The 22,612-nt window shown below is 48.2% G+C and overlaps 11 protein-coding genes across 11 annotated transcripts; 6 read left to right on the top strand and 5 right to left on the bottom strand.

Annotated features, from left to right (window-relative positions):
* Window positions 1–473: 473 nt before the first annotated feature.
* Window positions 474–1,052, top strand: N7471_006535 (uncharacterized protein; the record flags this gene model as incomplete). The annotated part of the gene is made up of 1 exon (XM_057279254.1): window positions 474–1,052. The coding sequence occupies one exon, from the start codon at window positions 474–476 to the stop codon at window positions 1,050–1,052; it is 579 nt and encodes a 192-aa protein (XP_057138864.1).
* Window positions 1,053–2,429: 1,377 nt separating this feature from the next.
* On the bottom strand, window positions 2,430–2,899 carry N7471_006534 (uncharacterized protein; the record flags this gene model as incomplete). The annotated part of the gene is made up of 2 exons (XM_057279253.1): window positions 2,430–2,589; window positions 2,682–2,899. 2 exons carry the CDS (start codon window positions 2,897–2,899, stop codon window positions 2,430–2,432), a joined length of 378 nt encoding a protein of 125 aa, XP_057138863.1.
* Window positions 2,900–3,514: 615 nt separating this feature from the next.
* On the top strand, window positions 3,515–4,852 carry N7471_006533 (uncharacterized protein; the record flags this gene model as incomplete). The annotated part of the gene is made up of 1 exon (XM_057279252.1): window positions 3,515–4,852. The coding sequence occupies one exon, from the start codon at window positions 3,515–3,517 to the stop codon at window positions 4,850–4,852; it is 1,338 nt and encodes a 445-aa protein (XP_057138862.1).
* Window positions 4,853–5,442: 590 nt separating this feature from the next.
* Window positions 5,443–7,828, top strand: N7471_006532 (uncharacterized protein; the record flags this gene model as incomplete). Its single annotated transcript, XM_057279251.1, has 2 exons — window positions 5,443–6,667; window positions 6,729–7,828. The coding sequence occupies exons 1-2, from the start codon at window positions 5,449–5,451 to the stop codon at window positions 7,826–7,828; spliced, it is 2,319 nt and encodes a 772-aa protein (XP_057138861.1). The 5' UTR covers window positions 5,443–5,448.
* An 825-nt stretch (window positions 7,829–8,653) lies between these two features.
* Window positions 8,654–9,229, bottom strand: N7471_006531 (uncharacterized protein; the record flags this gene model as incomplete). Its single annotated transcript, XM_057279250.1, has 3 exons — window positions 8,654–8,798; window positions 8,846–9,178; window positions 9,225–9,229. 3 exons carry the CDS (start codon window positions 9,227–9,229, stop codon window positions 8,654–8,656), a joined length of 483 nt encoding a protein of 160 aa, XP_057138860.1.
* A 390-nt stretch (window positions 9,230–9,619) lies between these two features.
* On the top strand, window positions 9,620–10,355 carry N7471_006530 (uncharacterized protein; the record flags this gene model as incomplete). The annotated part of the gene is made up of 2 exons (XM_057279249.1): window positions 9,620–9,628; window positions 9,690–10,355. 2 exons carry the CDS (start codon window positions 9,620–9,622, stop codon window positions 10,353–10,355), a joined length of 675 nt encoding a protein of 224 aa, XP_057138859.1.
* Window positions 10,356–10,714: 359 nt separating this feature from the next.
* Window positions 10,715–13,128, top strand: N7471_006529 (fungal specific transcription factor domain-containing protein; the record flags this gene model as incomplete). Its single annotated transcript, XM_057279248.1, has 5 exons — window positions 10,715–10,782; window positions 10,979–11,261; window positions 11,315–11,898; window positions 11,946–12,116; window positions 12,174–13,128. 5 exons carry the CDS (start codon window positions 10,715–10,717, stop codon window positions 13,126–13,128), a joined length of 2,061 nt encoding a protein of 686 aa, XP_057138858.1.
* A 132-nt stretch (window positions 13,129–13,260) lies between these two features.
* On the bottom strand, window positions 13,261–14,604 carry N7471_006528 (metal-dependent hydrolase family protein; the record flags this gene model as incomplete). Its single annotated transcript, XM_057279247.1, has 1 exon — window positions 13,261–14,604. One exon carries the CDS (start codon window positions 14,602–14,604, stop codon window positions 13,261–13,263), a length of 1,344 nt encoding a protein of 447 aa, XP_057138857.1.
* Window positions 14,605–14,958: 354 nt separating this feature from the next.
* N7471_006527 (Major facilitator superfamily domain general substrate transporter) lies at window positions 14,959–16,620 on the top strand (the record flags this gene model as incomplete). The annotated part of the gene is made up of 4 exons (XM_057279246.1): window positions 14,959–15,099; window positions 15,158–15,363; window positions 15,425–16,187; window positions 16,243–16,620. 4 exons carry the CDS (start codon window positions 14,959–14,961, stop codon window positions 16,618–16,620), a joined length of 1,488 nt encoding a protein of 495 aa, XP_057138856.1.
* A 606-nt stretch (window positions 16,621–17,226) lies between these two features.
* On the bottom strand, window positions 17,227–19,136 carry N7471_006526 (GMC family oxidoreductase; the record flags this gene model as incomplete). The annotated part of the gene is made up of 3 exons (XM_057279245.1): window positions 17,227–17,435; window positions 17,506–18,128; window positions 18,190–19,136. The coding sequence occupies 3 exons, from the start codon at window positions 19,134–19,136 to the stop codon at window positions 17,227–17,229; spliced, it is 1,779 nt and encodes a 592-aa protein (XP_057138855.1).
* A 1,065-nt stretch (window positions 19,137–20,201) lies between these two features.
* On the bottom strand, window positions 20,202–22,403 carry N7471_006525 (putative aromatic amino acid aminotransferase). Its single transcript, XM_057279244.1, has 3 exons — window positions 22,186–22,403; window positions 21,554–22,115; window positions 20,202–21,493 (listed from the first exon to the last, which is right to left on the bottom strand). Exons 1-3 carry the CDS (start codon window positions 22,307–22,309, stop codon window positions 20,464–20,466), a joined length of 1,716 nt encoding a protein of 571 aa, XP_057138854.1. The 5' UTR covers window positions 22,310–22,403; the 3' UTR covers window positions 20,202–20,463.
* Window positions 22,404–22,612: the final 209 nt, after the last annotated feature.

Here is a 22,612-nt window from a genome sequence, read left to right as displayed (position 1 = left end):
ACACCAGTAGCACTTTTCGACCTTCCAGCTGGACTGAGATATACGAAGAAGAAGAACATTCATCAGCAAGGAGGCATTTAGAGAATACAATACCTGAAAACTCACATCAAAAACCACATCCTGGATTTGCTCAGAATAATCCGAGCACTCCATCGGTTTCGCGCACGCGGGAATTGCAGCTGATGCATCATTGGACGCTAAAAACATGCAACAGCTTCTCACCCATACTTAGAGAACTTTTCCAAACATACGTGGTAGAACAGGCACTTCATTACCCATTCCTGATGGACGCACTGCTAGCCCTTACGTCATTCCATGTGGCCGCCGAACTCCCTACAGACAGTTCAGAAAAGGCAGAATATCTGGGTGATGCCCTACAATACCAGAGCAGGACATTGCCTGTCTTTCGTATAGAACTTGAAAATGTGTCACCGATAAATTGCGATGCGCTTTTTGCGTGTTCAGTGATAATGATGGCTTGTACTGTTGTTTCCCCGTCGATGGAAAGCAACACCGATGACAAGCTAGCGACCAGAGTGGGAGTGCCCACTGATCTAATATCTCTTTTCCATTTGGTGAAAGGGATTCATTCTATTATTGACCAGGCCCGCCCGTCGCTTGATGAAGGGCCATTCAATTTTATCATTCAACCCTGGTCAGGGGCAGATCCAAAGTTCTTGTCCGCAGAAGATTGCACCCTCCCTCCAGTGTTAAGGAAGCTTTGCTGTGGTATCGACGCGCCATTACAGAAAATCTACGGACACGCTATCGACACACTTGAGCACTGTGCTCTAGCTGAAGGGATGGTGATTCCATGGGTAGTTATGGCCGGGGGAGAATTTGTCGAACAAGTTCAAAGCGAAGAGCCCTTGGCATTGCTTATATATATTTGCTGGGGAGCTCTGCTGGGACGCCTCGAGGGGGTGTGGTGGGCTAGAGTGGCCGGGAAGACAATAGTACAAAGCCTTGCTGAGCATCTCGTGCACCAAAGTGAAGAATGGGGTAATGTCGTGAGATGGGCAAAAGAGATAGTGCAGATGGATAACCCATGAATAGAAATTGGACTCGCAGACATACTAGTCTCATTTTTAGTTGCTTTAGTTTCACAGAAAAATGGATGAATCACAATATTTTGATAGGATCGGACATAGTTCACTCTTAGAGGGTCTCCGCCAAATTAAGATGAGAACAGATGATTATAAGAGGTTCTTCCAAGGTTGTTCCAGGTCTGTGGGACTTGATGCGCACTACTCTGTATCTGAAACCGTTTGACCGTCTTTGATGTACATATGACAAGAATAGTTGGCCGCTTATGCGGCCTTGTCAAGTATTTTTTAGTAGTCTTCTCAGGTAATCTTCTGAGACAGTCTTTTTAGATGTCTTTTTATGCCTTTTTGGTGGACTTTTTTTGTGGTCTATTCGGATTCTTCTTAGTTGGACTTTTTAGATATCTGTTTTCATAGATATTTTCTCCCCCTTCTCAGTTTGTTAGCTAGACGGCAGAAAAAGGAGGGAAAAGCATACTTTGTGCAAGAGACTTTTCTAACCTTTGATGTATAACGTAGTGTACTGTTGTAGTGTAGTCTTGACATACAAAGACTTTAATAGAGGGGTTGTGTAGATCAAACATTTGTTCGACACTCGGTCTATTCTATACGGGTACATACTTCTACTTCTGGTAGGATTTAGCCTTATGAACTTCATATGAGATAACTCACCTAGTATACCTTAATTACATATGTAGCTACGAAGTACTTAATCTAAGGTTATCCCATAGCTACCTAGGTACTATGCAATACAAAGTATATAAAACCACCGAGGCGCCGTCTATAAAGCCTCACGTTGAAATGGCTCGCTTAGAGACAGTTTCAGTATGCATTCCTTTCTTCTGCTCCCCCTCCCCAAAATGGCGACGTGTCTAGTCTAGCTTTTAGTGGAGTGATTTTGGCTTTGTATGGTTCTTGAATAAGGGAATGACAAGATATTAATTAATGATCTATTGGCTGTAACTACCCAGAAAACCTTAGTTATCACACTTGACGTCTTCTATATTGATTAGTGGTAATTTTATATAAGTATAAATAAATAATATAAGTAGTAGGCTTAACGAAATAGGCAATTCTAATTATAGGAAGACGGAATAACTTTCACTAGAATTAAAAGAACGGTTCTTTTTAACTCCTATCATATAACTTTCTTGACAAGGATTTTGGCAAGGTATTGAAGAGTCCGATATCAAGGATTTACGCCTGTTTTATGACCCTCCGACGGTTACCAGAGGGCGATAAAATCCATGTTCGCGTGATGATGCAACTAGCATTTGGGTTTGATGGCGAACAAATAGACCAGTACCCTAAAAACATAGAGTGCAATTTGGTATAAGTAGTGCAAAGGGTGGGTACATGATGATGACAAGATCCTGATAAAAATTAGGCAATGAAGGTCAGGAGTCTTTGCTTGTTGAGAATTTCTCCTTCCACCAATCTCCCCGTCTCAGTGACTTCTCCATTGACTCGCTCATAGCGTACCAGCGCGGGAATGTTTTTAGTGGCCCAAGTTGTGCGGTAGACATTCTGAGGGTTATTCCACCTGATAGATATCAGTTCAGTGCACCACAGGACACGATTTCAGTGTAATTTGGAAACAAAATATTGTTCAGACACGACTATGGTAAAACTTACTCGGGCTTTTGTCCAACCTCGATAATAGCTAATTCAGGTGCATCATCTCCGGCAAATGCCTTGTTGATATGCGGCAAGGCGTCCCGTACGTCCGGGCACCAGGGTTGCCTGGTAATTGGATCTGGTGAAGATATGAAGGCGATGAATAATTTCGAGTCCGGGCTTAGTGCCAGTTCCTTCGCCGAACTTGGCAGTGTGGCATTCTTGGTGATGGGCATTCTTGCGGTTTTGTATACAGTTCGAACTTGAGTCCAGAGTGTGGGTAAGAAATATGGCCGAGACAGTAAAATTCTGTTCGAGATATAAAATCGAGGCATTTGCAATTGGACATGAGACAATTGTGGCCTTTGTTGATTTCATGACTAAGCAACTCGCAATTCCGGGGCCAGGTGGTGCGTGAGGCTTCGTTTTTGTCACAACCACAACAATTTAATATCACAGTATCACCAGCTCCCTTTTTTCTATGAACAGAGGCGTTCTCATCTGCTCAGTGCTGTGTCACAATCCAAGACACCTAGTAGCCATACCTTTCAATTTGGCCTGTTCCTGCAAGCCTCAGGGTTCAGTCCTTTGCCTTATCCACCTAGCTCTTGATGCGTAGACTGAGGTGTTGTTCGTGATGATTTTCTTTTCCCAGGGACCTATATTGGACTATGCACGTGGTCAGTGCTGAATTGTGGATATCCTCGTATTCTACGACGCTGAACGTTGACACTTGTGCCCAGGTGTAGTTGGCGCCTGATGTAAGCGAAGTTCAGCCCCAGCGCTACACTGAAGTGTTCCTCCCCCAATTAATACTGACCGAAGCTGTATAATTCAACTTTCCCACAACTATGGATGAAGCTGCATCCAGCTTCCGCGCCCAGTTGGTCAATCCATCAGACTTATTCTCAATCCTCTTGATTATTGGCGGGGATGTCATTGGCCTTGCTCTGGCAGCCCTCTCCGGCGGCCCTATCACCCCCGTCACCTTCTCTTTCGGATGGGTATCGTACGCTATCTCGGCGCTACTCACTGCCCATAGCGAGGACCGCCTGATGCCTCCGAGCCCTGACTCTTCGCTCCGCGTAATCAACCTAGCCACGGGGTATACGCGGTTCAACCGGTCTTGGACCTTAGGGCGGGTGTTTCAGAATTATGAATACTGGATGCCGGCAGAAGTGGAACAGCGACTGCAAAACCACCCGGTCTTGTACCAGGATGAGGAAGCCGGGATCGCAGACACAGAGATGCCGGGGAAGGTCACGGCAACGATAGAAACATACCCCAATTCTCTCAAATTTGTGAGCCCCCATCAGGCGCGCCTCTGCGTCAGTGTTTACGAGTGGGCACTGGATGGACGCCATTCTGTGGCGAAACCTGGTTATGACTGGGTGCATTGGCTGGGAATTGTCGTGACAGTGGTTCAACTAGGCATCAGTGTGATACCATTTGTCATGTACGGAGACTGGAGTATCTTCCTGGTGACGATGGCCGGGACCATCCTGGCCTACGCGTCTGGCGCGTTGCCGCAGTGGCGGGAGGAGAAATGGGCTTGTCGAACCTTAGACAAGCGCAAAGATGTTGCATTGACGCTTGGTAATGGCATGCAGCATGTGATCGTGGTGCTGGGGGCCAAGGGCGGGTTAGATTTGGAAGACATGGCTGGGGGGCAGTTGTCGTACGGCGAGGAGGGGCAGGCACGTAGGGGTCGATTGATGCGACTGATGACCCCTAGGAATACTACGCGCATGATGACGTTCCTGTTAGCGGTGATGTGGCTCACGCTTCTCCTCAGCAGCACGGGGATCCAGGATCATGCGTGGTATCTACTCGCGGTGGGCGGCGCTGGCATGGTGCAAAATCTCATCACGGCCGGGGCTCCGCGTCAGCCGGCGATGTTGGGGATACCGATTCGATTGGCTATGCGTTCGAACTTGGGGAACGAAGCAAGTCCGATACCAATGGTGTTCGCTGAATTCAAGGTCATGCATACGCTGATGGAGCTCGAGTTGGACTTCAAGGGGGCTGGTCGAGCTCTGCTCCCAGAGTTTTTCCCCGGAGGTGGCGGCCTACAACCGTGGGAAGAAAAATGGTGGTCCAGCAATGAACCGGAAATTCAACGCCAGCTACTACGGGCGGCGAAAGAAAAAGAATTTAGCAAACAGATGCGCAGGACGCAGGCTGGCTGAAACGGGGCGTACACTACCGCAGTATATGGCAGTTTTCCACCAGGTCCTATCCTGCGCGTGGTAGTCTCTCTTGTTGTCGTATGACGATTTGGTACTCATCTACCTTGATCCAAGTAACTAAAGGACAAAGAGCCGTCGTTGCATGCGTGCATTGTGCTCCAAAGATTTGCTTTCCATATCCAACGACTGCCTTCTTCTACTTCGAATAATTATACGCGACTACGCACACTTTCTTCAAGTTTTACTTGACACCAGGATTCCTTTTTGTTCGGGCCTCAGAATGCCACAACGTAGGAAGCATAACATTTCAGACCACAAAATTACTACTTGTATCTTGCCTGACATTTAACGTGGAAGATACATGCTCGAGCAACAGAGGCCGAATACTAAGATGGGAACCATGAAGCCTAGAAGGTAGGCAAAGCAGCTGAGCAGCAAACGAGACGACAACAAGCAAATACGAGAATTTCTTGGCACGGGAACCGACCAACCAGTACGAGACTAGCGTTTTAGGGCACGCCTAATCTCTATGCTGACGTGGGGCTCCATCTGACTAAAAAGGTGCAACTTTCAAGGTCCTTCGCTGGACAATCGCAATGGCGGAGCATGTGTTCTTCCCTGATGAACCCCCAAAGCCTCTTCGGATCAAGTACAACGGTTCGCTGTATGATACAGGTAATTGGGACCAATTCCCGGTTCGCCATGGCTGGAAATTGGAAACAGGAGCTGAAAAGTTCCCTCGACGCGCAATCCCGCAGAGATTCCACCCTGGAATGGAGTGCTGGCTCTACTTTGGCATGCTCCACTATGTGTTCGGGGACCAGCTAGATCAGTCCGAGTTTCTCCTGCGCAGGGAAGAAGACCCTCAGCAGTACATAACGACGAAGCATCTCCATAAATATGTCGACGACGCCAAGGAATGGAAGAAGAGGAAAGTTGGCAAGCGAGCCGTTGACATTGTCAAGAAAGTCTGCGAGCAACTTTCAGTATACGGCGATTATTATGTGCGGGATGACATGTCATTTGCCATTAGGCTGGTCTGCTATGTGCTCTGGAACATTGCAGTCAAGCGAGACGGTCCTCAGACCCAGACCCCTCATGTTGAGCAATTTTTGTTCACCGGAGAAAGTGAGACTAAGCGAATGGTCGCAGAGGGATGGTGCCCCTTGGAGGCAGCGAAGTGTCGCGTGGCCGGTGGTGGACTGGACACCCCGGCGTATCTGCTTCAGTTGATGCGTGTCAAGCCCGGGTGGAACACGATAACGCATGAGTCCTGCAAGGATACGGAATGTGTGGCGAACAACGTCGATGAGAGCGACTATGTTACTCGACACGTACAAGAAGATTGCACGTGTTCGCACCTCCAGTCAAATGTCGAGCAGCTGCGTACAATTCTCCGGGATGGAGGGGTTCCCCTTTTGATGCTCACGCCTGGTGGTGAGGACGAGCTCAACAACCAGAATATCAAAGTTGAGATCGTGAGAAAGCGCGTCGGCAAGCAATACTTGGCCATCTCGCATGTATGGTCCGATGGGTTAGGCAACACGGAGGGTAACAGTCTCCCAAACTGCCAATTAAAGCTCCTTTACGAGGAGGCAAGGCGTGTCCTCACTGGCGGTGAATATGTCCCTCGCTATGAGGGAGGCCCATTTGGACAACTACACACTGGGGCCGCTCGACTTGCTCATTTCGCGGGCAAGCAAGCTCTGCGCAGAGATAATTCAGTACTGTTGTGGATCGACACCTTGTGTATACCACATCAGCCTGACGTTCGGAGCCTGGCGATCCAGCGCATTCGTGAAGTATACGTAGATGGTCAGTACAGGCTGTTAGCAAATTATTGGACGTTTTTGGATAGTAGCCTAACTGATTACAGCTTACCGGACGATGATTCTTGATTCGGAGATGAGGCATGTGAATTCCAGCTCTACAAGCCACCTAGAACTTCTCCTGAGGGTGCTGCACTGTTCGGGCTGGATGCGCCGGTTATGGACACTTCAAGAAGGGCTGGCCGCTAAGAACCGGCTGTATGTGCTGTTCTCTGACAAGGCAGTTAACATTGCCACTATTGCCGACGAGCTTCTGACCAAGCTTGACCGAGGAAAACTCCCCATAATGCAGGAGAAGATTGTCAACTTCGCCATGGGTGTTTGGTTCACCTTCTTTAAACATACCATTGACTACACATCCAAATTCGAACGTTTCGTCACCTTGGTTTCTAGTCCTTTTGAGAAAAGTGACATTACCAAAGATCAACTAATTAGATGGAATTGGTTTAATGTAGCCACAAGAGCCACCAGCAAGGCAGGCGATCGCCCAATCATTCTAGCGGGCATCCTCAATCTCGACGTGAAGGAAATTCTCGAGGTCAAGGGCTCCGATGAACGAATGCGGAAGTTCTACAGCCTGATTGATGATTTTCCCCAAGGCGTGCTGTTCCAGGCCGGGCCACGGTTTGAAGAAGATGGAATGCGCTGGGCAATGAAGGTGTGTCAATATACCGAAGAGATTCAATACCTCTCGGGCGGACCCGGAAAGATTACGCCTCGAGGACTTCAGATCACACTTTTTCCGTCGTGGTTGTTCCCATCCCGTATAGTGTTCGACATCGGCCTCTTTGACGTTGACCTTAACCAGGGGCAACGGGCTTGGGAGCGGTGGATCAAAGAGCACAACCTTGAAGACGCCGACAACATGCCCAGTGTCTGTCTGCTGACGACTGAAGCCCCCGTTATTTTCGAGCCAAATGGTACTTACGGGATTATTGTGAACGGATCAGAAGGCTCTCGGCCTGGATCAAAGAGAACGTGTGCAGTGGTGTCACTGCGCACGACGGAGGATTCAGTCCATTATGCACAATATGAAGGCCTGGGAACAATCAAGTCTATTGCCAACTTTCTACAATGGCCAGACGGAGGGTATCTGGTGCCAGTCGCCTGGGATGACCGGCAAGCACGTGAATGGATTGTTGGTTAACTGGATGGATTGTTGGTTAACTGAATGGATTGTTGGTTAACTGAATGGATTGTTGGTTAACTGAATGGATTGTTGGTTAACTGAATGGACTGTTGGTTTGAGTGAGTGAATAGTTGGTTAACTAAGGTCACATCACAGCCGGATTGATTGAGCAATGCATACCGAGTTGCTCAAAGCGTGGACATCATTGCCATAATCTTGTGTCGTGTTTAATCGAACAAATCCAACAACTCCAGCTACCGCTGTATGATAGGGTTTAAACCCTCTCAGTGTCTCGTATAGTTCGAACAAAACGAGCTGCGGCGCTGTGTTTGAGACATCGATCGCGCGACGACGGGCGCGCTGACGAACTCTATGTTCCATTTTATACAAGATAAAGGCCAGTATCATGCTCAGTTCCGGAGAACCAAGGCATTTGAATACCCTTGCTGCATACGAGGAATGTGTCCCGCGTAGGTATCCATCGTATGACGCACTTTCTTGCGGTTAATCCTGTGAGCGAGCGGGAAGGATCCAAGAGTGTAATAAAGCACATCCACGCAGGCAAGAAAGGGTGTGCCGTTGACAGTCTCTAGGGACAGGAAGAACCGGGACCGACAGGAAGCGAGACTGGGTATATTTCTCCAGCAAGGCTGGTCCGGGGGAAGTACCCTGCAGTCCTCAGATCCTATGTGTAAAGAGAATTTTAATAGAAGCTTGAAAAAGAGTAAAGAATAAATTCACGATCTCGTGTGTGCACATGTCAAGGTCATCAATGTGAGCCACACAGGGCACCGAATAAAACATAAGCAAGCTCAGTGGCCCCTAAAAAGTAAAACCGCACATTCAATTGACCTGGTCGCTTTCGTCTTCGGCCTCCTCGTCATTTCCCTCATCACGCTGTGTCCACATAGCATCGGTAGGCTCCCCAGGCCACAAGGTGGCACAGAGGTCTCGCGCATCGGCCCAGTCTTCATAGTCACCATCAGAGCTATATATCATTAGAATAGATTCGCTGGACTGTAACATGCAGCATACCCAAGATCAAGGTTCTTCGGTGCCAGCATCCAAATTCTGAGAAGGATGGATGTAACGACCACATCGTACGGCTTTCGAGCAGTCTTACAGAAAGTCCACTCCCCCGGCTTGCACAGTATGAATGGTTCGTGGGCATTTCCTCTAATCCCGTTCAGATAGACGCCTTCCTCAGGGTCTATGACCACCGGGGTGACCTTGTCTTCATCCTCGGTTGGGCCGCTGAGAGGAACCCGAGCTTCTTTGATGATGTTCGGGACATCTTCGATGAGCTGGGCCCAGGCCTTTTGCCATTCAGGTGTACCCCAGCCAAAGATGGCGTAGTAGTGCGTGTAACTGTGTCTTGTTAGCCAGCTATGTTTTTGATGATGAATGGACTAACCCCATGGCTGAAGATGTGTGAGTGTCGAGGAGAGTGAAGGATGAAAGTAGAGTTGAGGAGGAAATTAAGATATTGGAAGGTGAACTTGGGCGAACTTAGGCAGCCGCAACCTTGGAAGCTTAGAAGTCACCTGCAGGGAAATTACATCAAATAAAAATCTTCCGGAAAATATCTTTCTACTTTCAAAATAGAGAGAAGGGGAATAATGAAGAGAAGAAAGTTTATCAGGTGACCACCTGGGATGAGGTTTTACATTTTACTGCATCTTTTGACATAAATCAAATGCAATCTTTGGCCTGGGCAAAAGGTTATCTCAAAGGCTCCAGGTCTCTGAGCACTTCATCTTCGTCGTTATTCTCCGTCTAATTCGAAGGCTCTTTCAAACTTTCACAGAAATGACTGAAGTGAGTAACCATCTCGGTAACCTTGAGACGATTATACTAACATCTCTCCTCTGTCGTGTAGTCGACAACTGATGAGAGATGCTTGGCTCCAGAGCTTCGCCAGGCTCTTGATGACTTGAAAACCACTGTCCATTCGGCGAATTGTTGTCTAACTACTTATCGCTTTCTGGACTCGTTCCCAAACCTCAGTACTCAACACTCGGAGGTCCAGAGAGCCGTTGAAAAGGTGGCTCGGTTTGCACGGGACCAGGACGAGAAGGCTGCTCAGGCCGTACAAAAAGCCCAAACGACATTCGAAGCTTTATCTCCTGAACATAAACACGGCTTGATGCAGTACTACGGGGAAGACCTCAGTTTCTACCTCGAAATCGCCATTCCTCAGGACCTGTCACATACTCCCACAACCCCTTTCAAGGAATTTCAGGTTTTGTTATTTGACATTGAAAATCTCCACCGTGCACTCGCCAGGGTACGTGGAGTGGAGGCGAACATCACCAATGTCTTTTTCGGGCTACCGTCCATCCAACGACTGATGCGGGAAAACCGGGAGGAGGAACTTCGACTGTTAGAACTACGCAGCTCGGCTGAAATTCAACTATGCAGGCAATTCTTTACCTTGGATCGGGAGGAACAGGATATGCTCTGGTTATGGTATCAGGATTCTATGGGGATCAATGGAATCCAGAAGGATGACAATGCTGAATACCCCTACTCAGCTAGGAGCTGATATGGAGACCGATGAGGATGAAAGGACTGTCATTCGAACAGTATCCAACGTGCAATCATTGAAGCGCGCAAAGGAAAAGGATGAGCAAATAGGGGAAACGAATATCAGATGCCTGTGACAGTCTCCGATTGGTAAAATAACCATGGATCATTAATAGATTCCAAGAATTACCCATTAGCAAAAGACCTGTAATATAATTTTCCCTCTTGGTCTCGTATTCTTAATCTTCAGATATTGCCAATGGGAATTTGGGGTAGATAGGGTTCTCGGCCAAATTGCCGAGTTTCGGGAACTTGTCCTTCTTGCAGATCCACTCCTCCATGGCGCCTTCGGATAACCGTCCAAATTAATTGCCAACAATGGATTCTGCCTCCAGACGACGAAGAAGGCGGGTTGCCGACGAGAATCGCAAAAGGGCACCCCGAGCGTATGCACGATTCATCTAAGATGAGACCTATCCACTAACTGGGCCCAGATGCGATCGCTGCAAGACGAGGAAAAGCAAGTGTGTAGAGGCGACCCCGGGAAGATGTCAGCGGTGCTTTGCCAGTAACTTGGCCTGCAGGTTTGGAAGGTAGCGAGTCTATCGTCTTTGAAAAAAAAGTCTTTCTAACATGAGACAGGGCGAGATCGGTTTCTATTCAAGATACTGTGTCTGGTGACCTCACTGAACCTGGCGTAGCCGCTGCATCAAGCAATATCCAAGCCCAACTACTGCAAGATGATGTCAATCATAATGTTCCGCTGTCTCCGGCATCAGTTTTGTCCCAAAGGCTCGCCGAACATGTTGTTGCTGGTCAATCCAAAAGGGCCCCGTGGCCAAACATCCTCTCCCGCCTGAGGGAGGCTTTCTCGCTCCATCCGGATGCTGCTCCCGACGAAAGAGACGTGGTCGCCATGCAAGCCGTGAGTCATATCGGTATTTCGATTCTCAGCTCATGCCAAATAACGAATTCAAGCATATGACGCGGCCAAAGGCACTTCATCCATCTGAGGTAGCACGCTTACAGGCAGCAATTGATGCATTCCCCCCACGCCCTATCGCCGACTTCTTGCTTTCTGTATTCATTAAACACGCAACAGATACATTCTTCTACTTTGACCAGGACCGAATATTGTCTGAGATTGACCAATTTTACATAGACACCACCTCACCGTTGAGATCTGATTTGAGCTTTGTCTGTCTTGTACTGGCAACATTCGCACTAGGCAGTCAATGGACGCCACTAGAAAGACCATATGAATCTGCAGTCAGCCTGCATCGGGAGAATGATGATATAGGCCAATTGTTCTATACTCATGCCAAAACGCTTATCCCTGACCTGATTGACCGACCCTGCCTCCGATCCATTCAAGCGCCTTTCTTGTTGGGTGTCTACCTAATGCCAGCAAGTGCTATTGGATCATCCTATATCTATATGGGCTTGGCTTTGCGCAAAGCACTGGCATTTGATCTCCATCTTAACCCAGAGGATCAAGCAGTTGATGGCCGGGAGAGAGAGATCCGGTGTCGGTTGTGGTGGTCCATATATTCCCTCGAGAGGTAGGTGATAGGACCATCGTCAATGTCAACCTCACTAACCACTTTAGGTGTACCACTGTCAAACTGAGTAGGCCTCGCTCTATTGATGCCAATGTAGTCAAAGTGCCACATCCATCGCCTCTCCCAGAGCTGGATCGTCTGCAAAGATATAACAATATTCAATTCCAGATGGCGTACACTCGTCTGATCAAGATTCTCGATCGAATTGCCGAGCCATGGTATGTTACGTCGACTCCCATAGAAGAGTACGAGCTTATGTTTTATTTTTCAAGTAGCACTATCACCGAAGCAGAAGAGCAGTTAGAATCCGATTCCCTGGCCTCTGATCTTCGACAATGGAAGAAGTCCCTACCGCCAGACTTCAAGCTTGACAACATGGACCCAAAAGACTCAAAATACCGCACGATCTTCCACCTCTATTTGAATTATTACTATGCGTGGATAACCATGGGCAAAGTCGCCCTCGTAACCGTTGCTCGAACGAGCCTTCGCTGTTATATGTTTCCTGCGTCGCGCCCTCCGCATCCAAGCGAGGCTATTTTGAGGCGATCTCGATATTGTGCAAAGGCAGGCAGAAAACTTCTTTTGTTATTCGAGAATCTTACACAAACCCGCAACATCACTCGATTTTCCTTTACGGACTTCCAGGGATGCAGTATTGCGACGATCGTGACACTAGTGGCCGGGATTACGGAACGCGATTCAGGATACACTTCTCGAGTGAAATTCGGTCTAGATTGCCTTCGGAGAATGGCAACTGGGAACATGACAGCCAAGTTGGGGGTAAATTTTGTTGAAGCCGTGCAGTCGATAACAAACGAGGCCGCGGAGAAGCTCCATCAAGCATCCTCCACGGCCAACGAAACGCAGGATATACAAGCTTCGGCTTCTACATCTGATTACAATCAATGGGCTGAATGGCTTACCAGATTGGAACACTCTCAGACACTGGAGCAAAGAGCAGTCCATGTTGTACAACCCGATGTGCCGTTTTCACCTACTGTATTGCACCCACCACAGTCAAACGAGCATACATCCGATTGGAGGACTGCCGGTGAGCAGTATATCTTGGAAAGCTCAATCCCGCAGAACCTAGCACACGACTCAACTATGTCGCGGGAGTTCCACTCTATAGAGTACGACTTTTTGTCGGGACTCCAGAGTGATGATCCAACTTTTCTCATGGGCTTGACTGGGCTTGATGTCCTAGACTTCTCTGGATTTACATAAATATTAAGGACAGTACCTACCTTTGAAGGAAGAAAACAACACCATCTTTGACTGGGATATGTTTATTTATTTCTGTCGTAACACTCACAACACCAACTGCCATGCAATGCAATGCAGTACGCGACAATATAATCATTGCACTCTCACGGGAATCTGACCATCCTCTAGCAATACATCCCACCTGCTTTTATAGACACGACCATCCTTCATCACACAAAGCACATGTGCATCAGGCTTATCAAAGACGGTCACATCCTCAAGCGGATTCTTATTTAGAATCACAACGTCAGCATGGAAGCCCACCTTGATTTGACCCAGTTCATCCGCGCATCCCATCATCTTCGCCGGATTAACAGTAGCGCTACGCAAGATCTCCAGCGACGACAAAACCTGCGACCGCAAAGCAAATTCATGGGTCTGCGCAGAGCCCAGTGGACCCAGCAAATCAGAGCCATAGCACATAGTCACCCCAGCCTCCGAGGCAACCCTCAAAGCCTCAAGACCAGACTTTAACACAATCGAATTCTTTGTCTGGGACTCAATAGGAAGGTAATTCTTCCACCGCTCGGAGGCCATCTGAGCATACGCGATGAGCGTAGGCGTCAAGTATACCCCCTTCTCAGCCATCAGCTTGGCAGTGGGTGGATCAACGAAGTTCCCGTGCTCAATTCCACGGACACCATTATCGATACAATGCCGGATAGCCTTGGTGGTATATGCATGGGCCGTGACAAAAGTCCCAGCATTATCGGCACATTCCACCATCGCCTGAATCTCCGCCGCTGTAAACTGCAGATGTTCCAGCTTATCTGTTGGTGAAGCCACACCACCGGAGCCCATTATCTTGATAAAATCCGCGCCACAGCGAATCTCCTCACGGACAGCAGCCATGCACTCGGGCACGCCGTTGCACATACGGCCCAGGTGATTATTGCTGTGCGTGCCGCCGCAGCATTCCGTAGCCTCATGCGGACCGCGCAGATCGCCATGTCCTCCGAATTGTGAGAGGGCGTGACCCGCGATAAAGACGCGTGGGCCGGGGAAGACACCGTCTTCGATTGCCTCTTTCAGAGCGAGCTGGGCACCGCCACAGTCGCGGATGCTAGTGAAGCCGCGATGCAGCATCTGCGAGGCTGTGTAGGGCTGGCGCAAGAGGTGAACGTCATTTGGATTCCCGAAGGCTTTGGATAAGTCGCTGAAACCTGGGACTGCGCATAGATGTACGTGGGCATCGAACAGACCGGGGCAGAGATATTTTCCTTGGCAGTCTATTGTTTCGAGGTTGGTTTGTGAGGCTAGGATGGATGGTTCTGAGCCAACATAGGTGATTTTGCCTTCGGTGGTTATAAGAGTTGTGTTTTCTTTGATTGTGCCTGATTCGACGTCGACAATGTTGGCGTTGGTGAATTTATATCCCTGCGGTGCGGGGCGGGTCCATGGCTTGATGTCTGAGCCGGGGAGGGTGGTTTGTGACATGTTGGGCTTGTGGGATATGGTATGATGAGAGAATTCTGGGTAAGCCAAGATATTTTAAATACTAAATCAGAAAACAGAAAGAAGTCAAGTTGCGGGGAGTCTCTCACATTCGGCAAATTGGTCACCAAATTCCCGAAGCCATCGGACCGATGCCACTTCTCCGCATATCATCGCTCGGCATTTGAAGATAAGCCTCCTTTTATAGCCGGGGGAAAATCCGGGGCATATCAGCTCTTTTTCATTGAAAATTTAAACGCTGCTCACCTTTGACTGTTTTGTTGTCCAAGCCAAGTCTGAGCTTGCCCAAACCCAAAAATTCAAAATTTGTATATCAAGGGGTGACAATCTACCTTGATGGACAACTTGGAGAAACGTGTTGCGAGCAGCGACAATGCCGATCAAACGAACGGTGAAATGCTTGAGTTTCGTGGAAGTTACACAGCGGAGGAAGAGAAAGCCGTCCTACGCAAAATTGACTTGGTCATTTTGCCTTTTGTAATGGGTTCCAGCTGTCTCTCCGGCTCTTTTTCAGGCTAATGACGCATACCTCCAGATGTGCTTCGTCTTTTTCCTGCAATACCTTGACAAGCAGAGTCTCAGCTATGCTGGTGTCTTCGGTCTCATTGAAGACCTCAACATGACCAGCTCGCAATATTCATGGTCGAGCTCGATTTTCTATGTTGGCCAACTGGTCGCCGAGTATCCATTCATCTATCTGATGAGCCGACTCCCATTGACCAAATTCGTCGGTGCAACTGTGTTCGTTTACTCTTGCGGTTTTACTATATCTGCTCCCATCATGTGCTAACCGCCAATTAAGAATTGTTTGGGGAATTATATGTATGTGCCTCGCAGCGCCGAACAACTTCGCCGGATTTGCCACCGTGCGCTTCCTTCTCGGCTTCAGCGAAGGCGCCGTCTCGCCTGCCTTTGTGACAATCACCAGTATCTGGTACCGAAAGAAAGAGCACAATGTCCGCACGGCATTATGGATCTCCATGAATGGCGTGGCGCAGGTTCTAGGCTGTTTTCTGATGTATGGCATTGGAAAAAACACCTCACTTCCAATCGCCCCCTGGCGCGTGCTATTTATCATCTGCGGCGCGATAACTTCTGCTGCAGGCGTGGCGTTCTTTTTCCTTATGCCAAACGGCCCCAAAGATGCATGGTTCTTGAATCCACGCGAGAGGGAAATACTGTCGCTACGCATGGCACAGGACCGAGATGGTGGTGACAAGGCTTCTTTCTCTGTTGCCCAGCTCAAAGAGACAATAATGGATCCCAAGGCGTGGGTTGTCTTTTGGTTTGGTGTTTTGGTATGCATGCAGTCGCCGGTTTTGACTTTTGCGTCTCTTGTGATCAAGTCGATTGGATATACCAACCTTGAGACTATGCTATATACGGCTCCATCAGGAGCTGTGCAAGTTGCTTTCCTGTGGATCGGTGCCGGTCTAGTGTTTATCTTCCCTAATCAGCGAACGCTGGTCGTTCTTGTTCTTATTATCCCGCCTTTGATTGGGACTGTCTTCTTGATGAAGTTGGACGTGACTGCTCAATGGGGTCTTATTGTTGCCTCGTGGCTGGTATGTATTTCTATTTACCGGGCCATTTTTATGTTGCTAACTCCTTTTTTTGCAGTCTTCATGTATTACCGCCTCCATGACACCACTTCTCTCGCTTGCGGCATCGAATTTCAAGGGAAATACAAAGCGTGCTGTTGTGAACGGTATGTTTTTCATCGGTTACTGTGCTGCCTGCATTGCCTCGCCTCAACTATGGACTCACAAGCCTCGTTATACCGAGGGTGTGATAACATCCATTGTGACATGGTGCCTACTTTTCGTGGTAGTGATCTTATTCCGCTTCTTGTGTATCTGGGACAATAAGCAGCGTGATAAACAGGCTGCCAGTTCGGGTGATGTTAGTGTGGACCAAAAAGTCAAACTGGACGAAAACGGGTTGCCACAGACAGACCTGACGGATAAAGAAGACCGAAAATTCCGATATGTGTGGTAACTGATTGTTTGTTTATATCTGTTTTGAAATAAATTTCTCCGAAGTTAATATGATAATTGTACTCCTTTGCTGTATATAACCTTCCAAATAATCATAAGCAAGACGATATCATGGATACATAGTAGGTAGGATCCTAGAAGGAACAACAGGTCAAGGCATGTCAAGTATATAAAAAGTAAAAACCCCCAGACCCACAAACCTCGTTCGTTGGGACCGCATACCCCCTTCGAAGTTGGACCTGGTTAGTTACTCTGTGGGTGTGGCGACACCATCCATCTACATAGGTACTTCTTCTGATATTATGCAACAAAAGTCTTTCACTGAAGTCACCCATCCTTCTTGAAATTTATGGTATCAGAAATCTAAGTATATAACAACGCGAATGTATCTAAAAAAGGACATCTCAAAAGCCATCTCAAAGGACAATAGAGTGTTGGATTAAATATAACGTCAATAACATGATCCTGAGCCAAATATATCGGATTACTGAAGACCTGCGTCGTCAAGGACAGAGGCTACAGAAACGGTCGATTATTGTCGTTCACAATAAAATAGTTGTTATAACAATATGCATACAATATTTCCATTTAGGAGCACGATACCACATTACAACTGCCCCTTGATGATATCGGCCGCACGCTCAGCAACCGCATACACGGTGCTCTGAAGGTGACCACAGACCTGGAAAGGCATGACAGAAGCATCGACAACACGAACGTTCGAGGTTCCGTAAACCTTCAGCGATGAGTCGACAACACCACCAAGCTCCTTGGGCAGCATGGCAGCTGTGGTAATCGGGTGGAAGTTTGATCGGTCTAGTTGAATGAAATGTTAGCGATGGAAGTTCCTCCAAGCATCCCTCAGCAAAGCGAATGATACACGTACATTTACTCTTGATGAAATCAGCCCAGCCCTCGTCATCAGCACCAGCAGCAACAGTAGAAAGACCAGGGCTAGTTTCAGCACCAGCCATATCAGCAAATGGCTCGGTCTTAAAGATCTCACGAATGAACCGCGCCGCCTCTACCTGAGCGTGGAGATCAAATTCCAGCATGAAGTACTTGGGGTCAATGATAGCCGGCGCTGTGGGGTCTGCGGAAGAAAGGTGAACGCTGCCGCGAGAGAACGGAACAGACCCCCAGTATTCGCTGCTGTATGAGGCTCCAGAGGCCGATAGCAGGATCTCCGCGACAGGAATTTCATCCTTAAAGATCAGATCCCACTGGATCTTGAAGAAGCGGTATATGTCGCGGGCTTTGGTGATGTTGCCGTTGGCGGATGCAACCTGGGCTGCATAAGCGGGAAGCTTGCGGAGAAGATCGGCTCCGAGTGCTGTGGAGTTGGGGAAGAGTTGGGCAGCTGAGGGGTAGGAGACGTAGTCAGCACTCTTGTCGTTGCTGTAGGTCTTCTTTGAGTCGAACTGGAGGCCATTATTCATTTGGTCCTGCAAGTTTTCGCCGACAGTTGGCAGGTTAATCTTGGTGGCGATTCCGTGCTTGGAAAGAATGCTAGTGGGGGAGTTTCGGTTAGCTTTCCTCAAATATTGAACGGGGGCGGTGGTATGCTTACTCTGGGTTTCCAACGCCAGAAAGCTCGAGCAGAACGGGCGATTTCAATGCGCCGGCAGCGAGAATTACTTCACGGCTAGCCTTCACCACGGTTTTTTTGCCGTCGGAAAGAGTGACTTCGACACCATTTGCGGTGACCTCGTGGCCATCCTTCCAAGTAAGCTTGTTGGCGTGGGTGTTGAGCCAGACATGGAGATTGGTTCTGTTCTGGTAAGGATAATAGTAGGCACGAGCAGCATCCTCACGGATGTTGAGCTCAGAATCAACCGTCTTGGGATACAGACTGTATCCAACCATATCTCCGCTATTGGCATCCCGGTTGTATGGAATAGGAACGTCGAGGTTCTGGTAGGTAGCGTTCAACTTCTGAGCAAGACCGTCGTTCAACTGTGTTGAAGACCAGCCAACCTTCAGGGGCCCAGTAAAGCCATGGTAGACCGGATCAAAGGCAACACCCGATCCATCCAAGAATGGGTACTTTGCCGGATCTTGCAATTGCTCGCTTTTTTTGAAGTAGGGGAGGAGAGTCTTCCAGTTCCAGCCCTTATTGCCAATAGTCTCCCACGCGTCGATCTGGGCTGCCTGGGCACGGAGGTACGCCATGCCGTTAATGGTCGATGTTCCTCCGAGTGCCTTTCCGGCACGCACTATTTGTGAGGATCCACCGGCATATTCTTGGGCTGTCGTTTCGTAGGCCCAGTCAATGTCTGTACCGAACGCTTTACCGTATCCGAGGGTGTTGGTCACATTTGGGTTGTTATATACGGAGCCGCCGGCTTCGATGACGAGAACGGTAGTGTTCTTTTGCTCGGACAATCGGTTTGCAACAACGAGACCACTGGTGCCACCTCCAACGACGATGTAGTCGTAAGTCGAGTCTGACTTGTGTGAGGCATGGGGAACTGCCACTGCCAGTGGAAGCAGTGCGAGGCCGATGAGGCTGCGCATGATTGATATAATTTTGGCGCTGAGAGAGAGGGTTTAATGAAAGTAGCCCGAGGGATATAACAGAACCTTTTAATTTTTCTTAACAATTTACCTCGAGGCTACAAGATGATTTATACTTCAGGGTCACAATATGATTTGCAAGCATCGCGATCCACCTTGGATCCAGGGACATGGCGGAACTCTTTGTCAGATCAGACTAATCCCTCAACACGCGATCTACCCGGTGAAGAGAAGAACAGAAGAACCCACAGTCTACCACTAGGCATTCCATTCCGAAATCGGATAGCCAAGTGTAAGCCGGGCTGGGGCCTAAATGAGAAGTAGACCCTTATAAGGTTGCATTTGTGGATATAAGGGACAATGTTGACACTTCTAATCTCCGTTGTTTTGCCGTTAAAGCGCCGATAAGTATGTTAAACTTCTTGTGTCTCTACTTGATAGTCCCTATTTGCTGCCATAATCCTTTCTGTAGATCCACTTAATCTGCGGAAGATGGCCGCATCAAATCTTACTCATCTTTAGTCAGGAACAGATATGACCCACCTTAGAAGCCATGGAAGAAGAATCGGGATTAATAATGACCATGCCGATCTTATTCGTTTCCGAACGGGGGCCATCCCTGCCGAAATTCGGCATGCCTAAAACACAAAAGATAAGACCCCGGCTCCATATGTTTCACTCACTTCTGGCTGTTTTAGTAAAACGGGGATATTATATCCGGCTGTGCAATCAGGAGGCTGTGCAAGCCACAGGCTATGCAATGCCAATATCCTATGTCTAGGTAACCATTATAACCATGCTCGAAATAGATACTTTTCTGATTCGACGGGGGTTTTTTTTTTTGAAACTTTAGATTTACACTTTTGATCTGATAAAAAAAAAGTATGTTGAACTGGGCTTTCATCGGCCCAAAATGTTAGTCCCCGAGTGGCGCCACTTGTGGATATAATGCGGAGATTTATGCCCCGAATGACGGAGTATTCTACAAAAGTACAATATCGTGATTGGCCAACAGTCTACATAGAGAAACAGTTTTTGTTAGAGAGATGCAGGGCACTGACAACCGCTTCGGAAATAAACTCGATTCTGACACATACTACTACTTCGTAAAAGGCCTCCAATGTGGCACGGAGGTTGCCTAGATCCTTGACAACCTGTTAGCCGTGGCGAATCAATTATTCCATCACTACAGACTAGCATAGGAAACATTGGACTAGCAATACCAACCCCTGAATTAAGGACAGAAGCTCTTCACAAACTGACACTGCCCACTGAGAAGGGCCGTACTTATCGTGGCGGAGTTCGAGAAAACAGATTATCCAGTCTATCAGCATCCGTTCCCTAAAAAGTTGACACCCGGTAAATTCAAAGCATCCACTGCATCCTCATCGCCACTCAGACCATCAAGTTCCTTCCGCAGCCAAAACGACCGGAACCCCTCCACCAATCTCTGGGTGAAAGGCGCCACCTCGTCAACCCCCATAGGGGCAAAAGCAACACGAATATACCGATACGCTTTCTGGGCGGACGTAGGTGTTGCAGCAAACATCGATCCAGGACCGACAAGACAAAGATGAGGCTTCTTGGTCAAATGAATCCAAAGCGCCTGTGCAAGTCGCTCGGGAGAATATTGTGAGCGCAAGGGATGAGTATCAACCCGAATCTCGACCCACGCGAACATGCCACCCATCGGCCAGACAAAATCATACATTTGCACTCGATCAACGACCTCCCAGTCATCGACGTGGTCTCCACTCGATCCATAGAAGAGATACTTATTCTCTTCTAGAACCGTGCACATAGCCTGCATGCGCGTTTCATACCCGGCGCGTAACCCTTCCAGCCACCGTACCCAACCATCCATGTGCCAGCCCGAAGCGATCTGTTTGGATGATTTCCCGCATTTATCATCCTGTTGGCCAACAATCATTTCCGCTACTAGCGATTGAACAAATCCGGATGGTTGTTGAGTTGACACTTCTGTTATGCGAGTGAGACGTTCGATGATAGCCGGCTGTGCTGTGATCCAGCCGAGACGACTACCCGGTGCAATGGTCTTGGAGAATGTGTCGAGTCGCACTACTCGACCCTCTGTGTCGATGGATAGATATGAGGGGACGAGTGAGTCCAGGTAAGCATAGCCTGAGGACTTGCCCTCTGCGTTGTAGTTCTTCGTGTATAGATTTGGTTCCGAGGATGAGCCACGGTAATGAACCGTCTTTTCATGGCTGGATGGGAATTGCAAGTTCCAATATGGCTCGTCCTCGATGATAATCACATCGTATTTCTGGCAGAGGGCGTAGATCTCCTTTCGGCGTTCGACAGAGAGTGTTCCACCAGTGGGATTTTGGCCAGTTCTATCATCCTGTTAGCACACATTCACATTATCTTTTCTTCTACTTTTCCAATATACTCACGGCACAGTATACATCAAATGAGGCCGTCTGCCACGCCGGAAATCCCAATTCTCCAACACATCCTGTAATCCCCCTTTCCCAGTAGCAAGCATACCCTGACCATCCATCGCGACACCAGCGACATTCAAGCCGCGAGGCGACACTGTCTGAATAGCGTTCATATAAGTAAACTCCTCACACAAGACACCCTCCCGCTGCTGGATCCAATCCCGGTCGGGACTCCATATATCCGTGAATGCTTCAATGGCCTTAGCAAAGCCATCGGTCGATCCACAGGTCAACAACACATCCGGGCCACCCAGATAGGGTACATTTGGATGGAGATGGTCTCTAGCGAACGAGCGCAGAAAAGTACTTAGAGGAGGGTATCCTTCCGCGGTGCCATATTGGAGGGCGGTTGTTAGGTCGATTTTGCGAGTGACATCTGGTGTAGGGCTTTCCTTTGGGACTGTTACTCGGACGGAGTGCGAATCTCTATTATCTTTGCCGGATTCGAAGCGCTGGGGTAGAGCGACTTTTGCTTCGAGTGTATCGTAGGGGAAATAGGATGCATGTGGTAAACCTAGTCGAGTTAGTATATGCAGAAGTGAAAAGTGAATTAGTAAATAGGTAAATCTTGGAATTATCTTTACCTCCAGCGAAATTAGCAATTCCGGGTATCTGGAAGTATTTATAGAAATCCTTGATACTGCTGGGTTTCTTGTTTTTCGTTGTGTAGGACAAGTGGTGCGACAGGTCCAAGGGTGGAGCTGCCATGATTGCCGATCTAACGGTCTTGCAGGTGACAGGTTTGACGTTGCAGATAGGGTATTTTAATTATAAGGAAAAAAAATCAATTCTTGAATGAGATAATAAGGTCTCTGAAGTCTCTTGAACCATTTAGAAAAAGTCGATGTTTTTAATCGGAACTCCCGGTTGACCCCCCGCAGTGCTTGATAATCACTCCGGGGGTCCAGGGCTCTCAGTTCTCCACCATATCTAACTTCTTTTGACAGCTTGATCTTGTTTGGTTGGCTAGAAGTTAGTAGATATCTTATCTGACAGAATAGAGACTGAGTA

This window comes from Penicillium samsonianum (genome assembly GCF_028829775.1).
Source record: "Penicillium samsonianum strain IBT 33392 chromosome Unknown utg000003l_segment0_segment0, whole genome shotgun sequence".
NCBI classification, from domain to species: Eukaryota; Fungi; Ascomycota; class Eurotiomycetes; order Eurotiales; family Aspergillaceae; genus Penicillium; species Penicillium samsonianum.
Note: the sequence above shows the minus strand (reverse complement) of the source record. Positions and strands in the feature narration are given on the sequence as shown.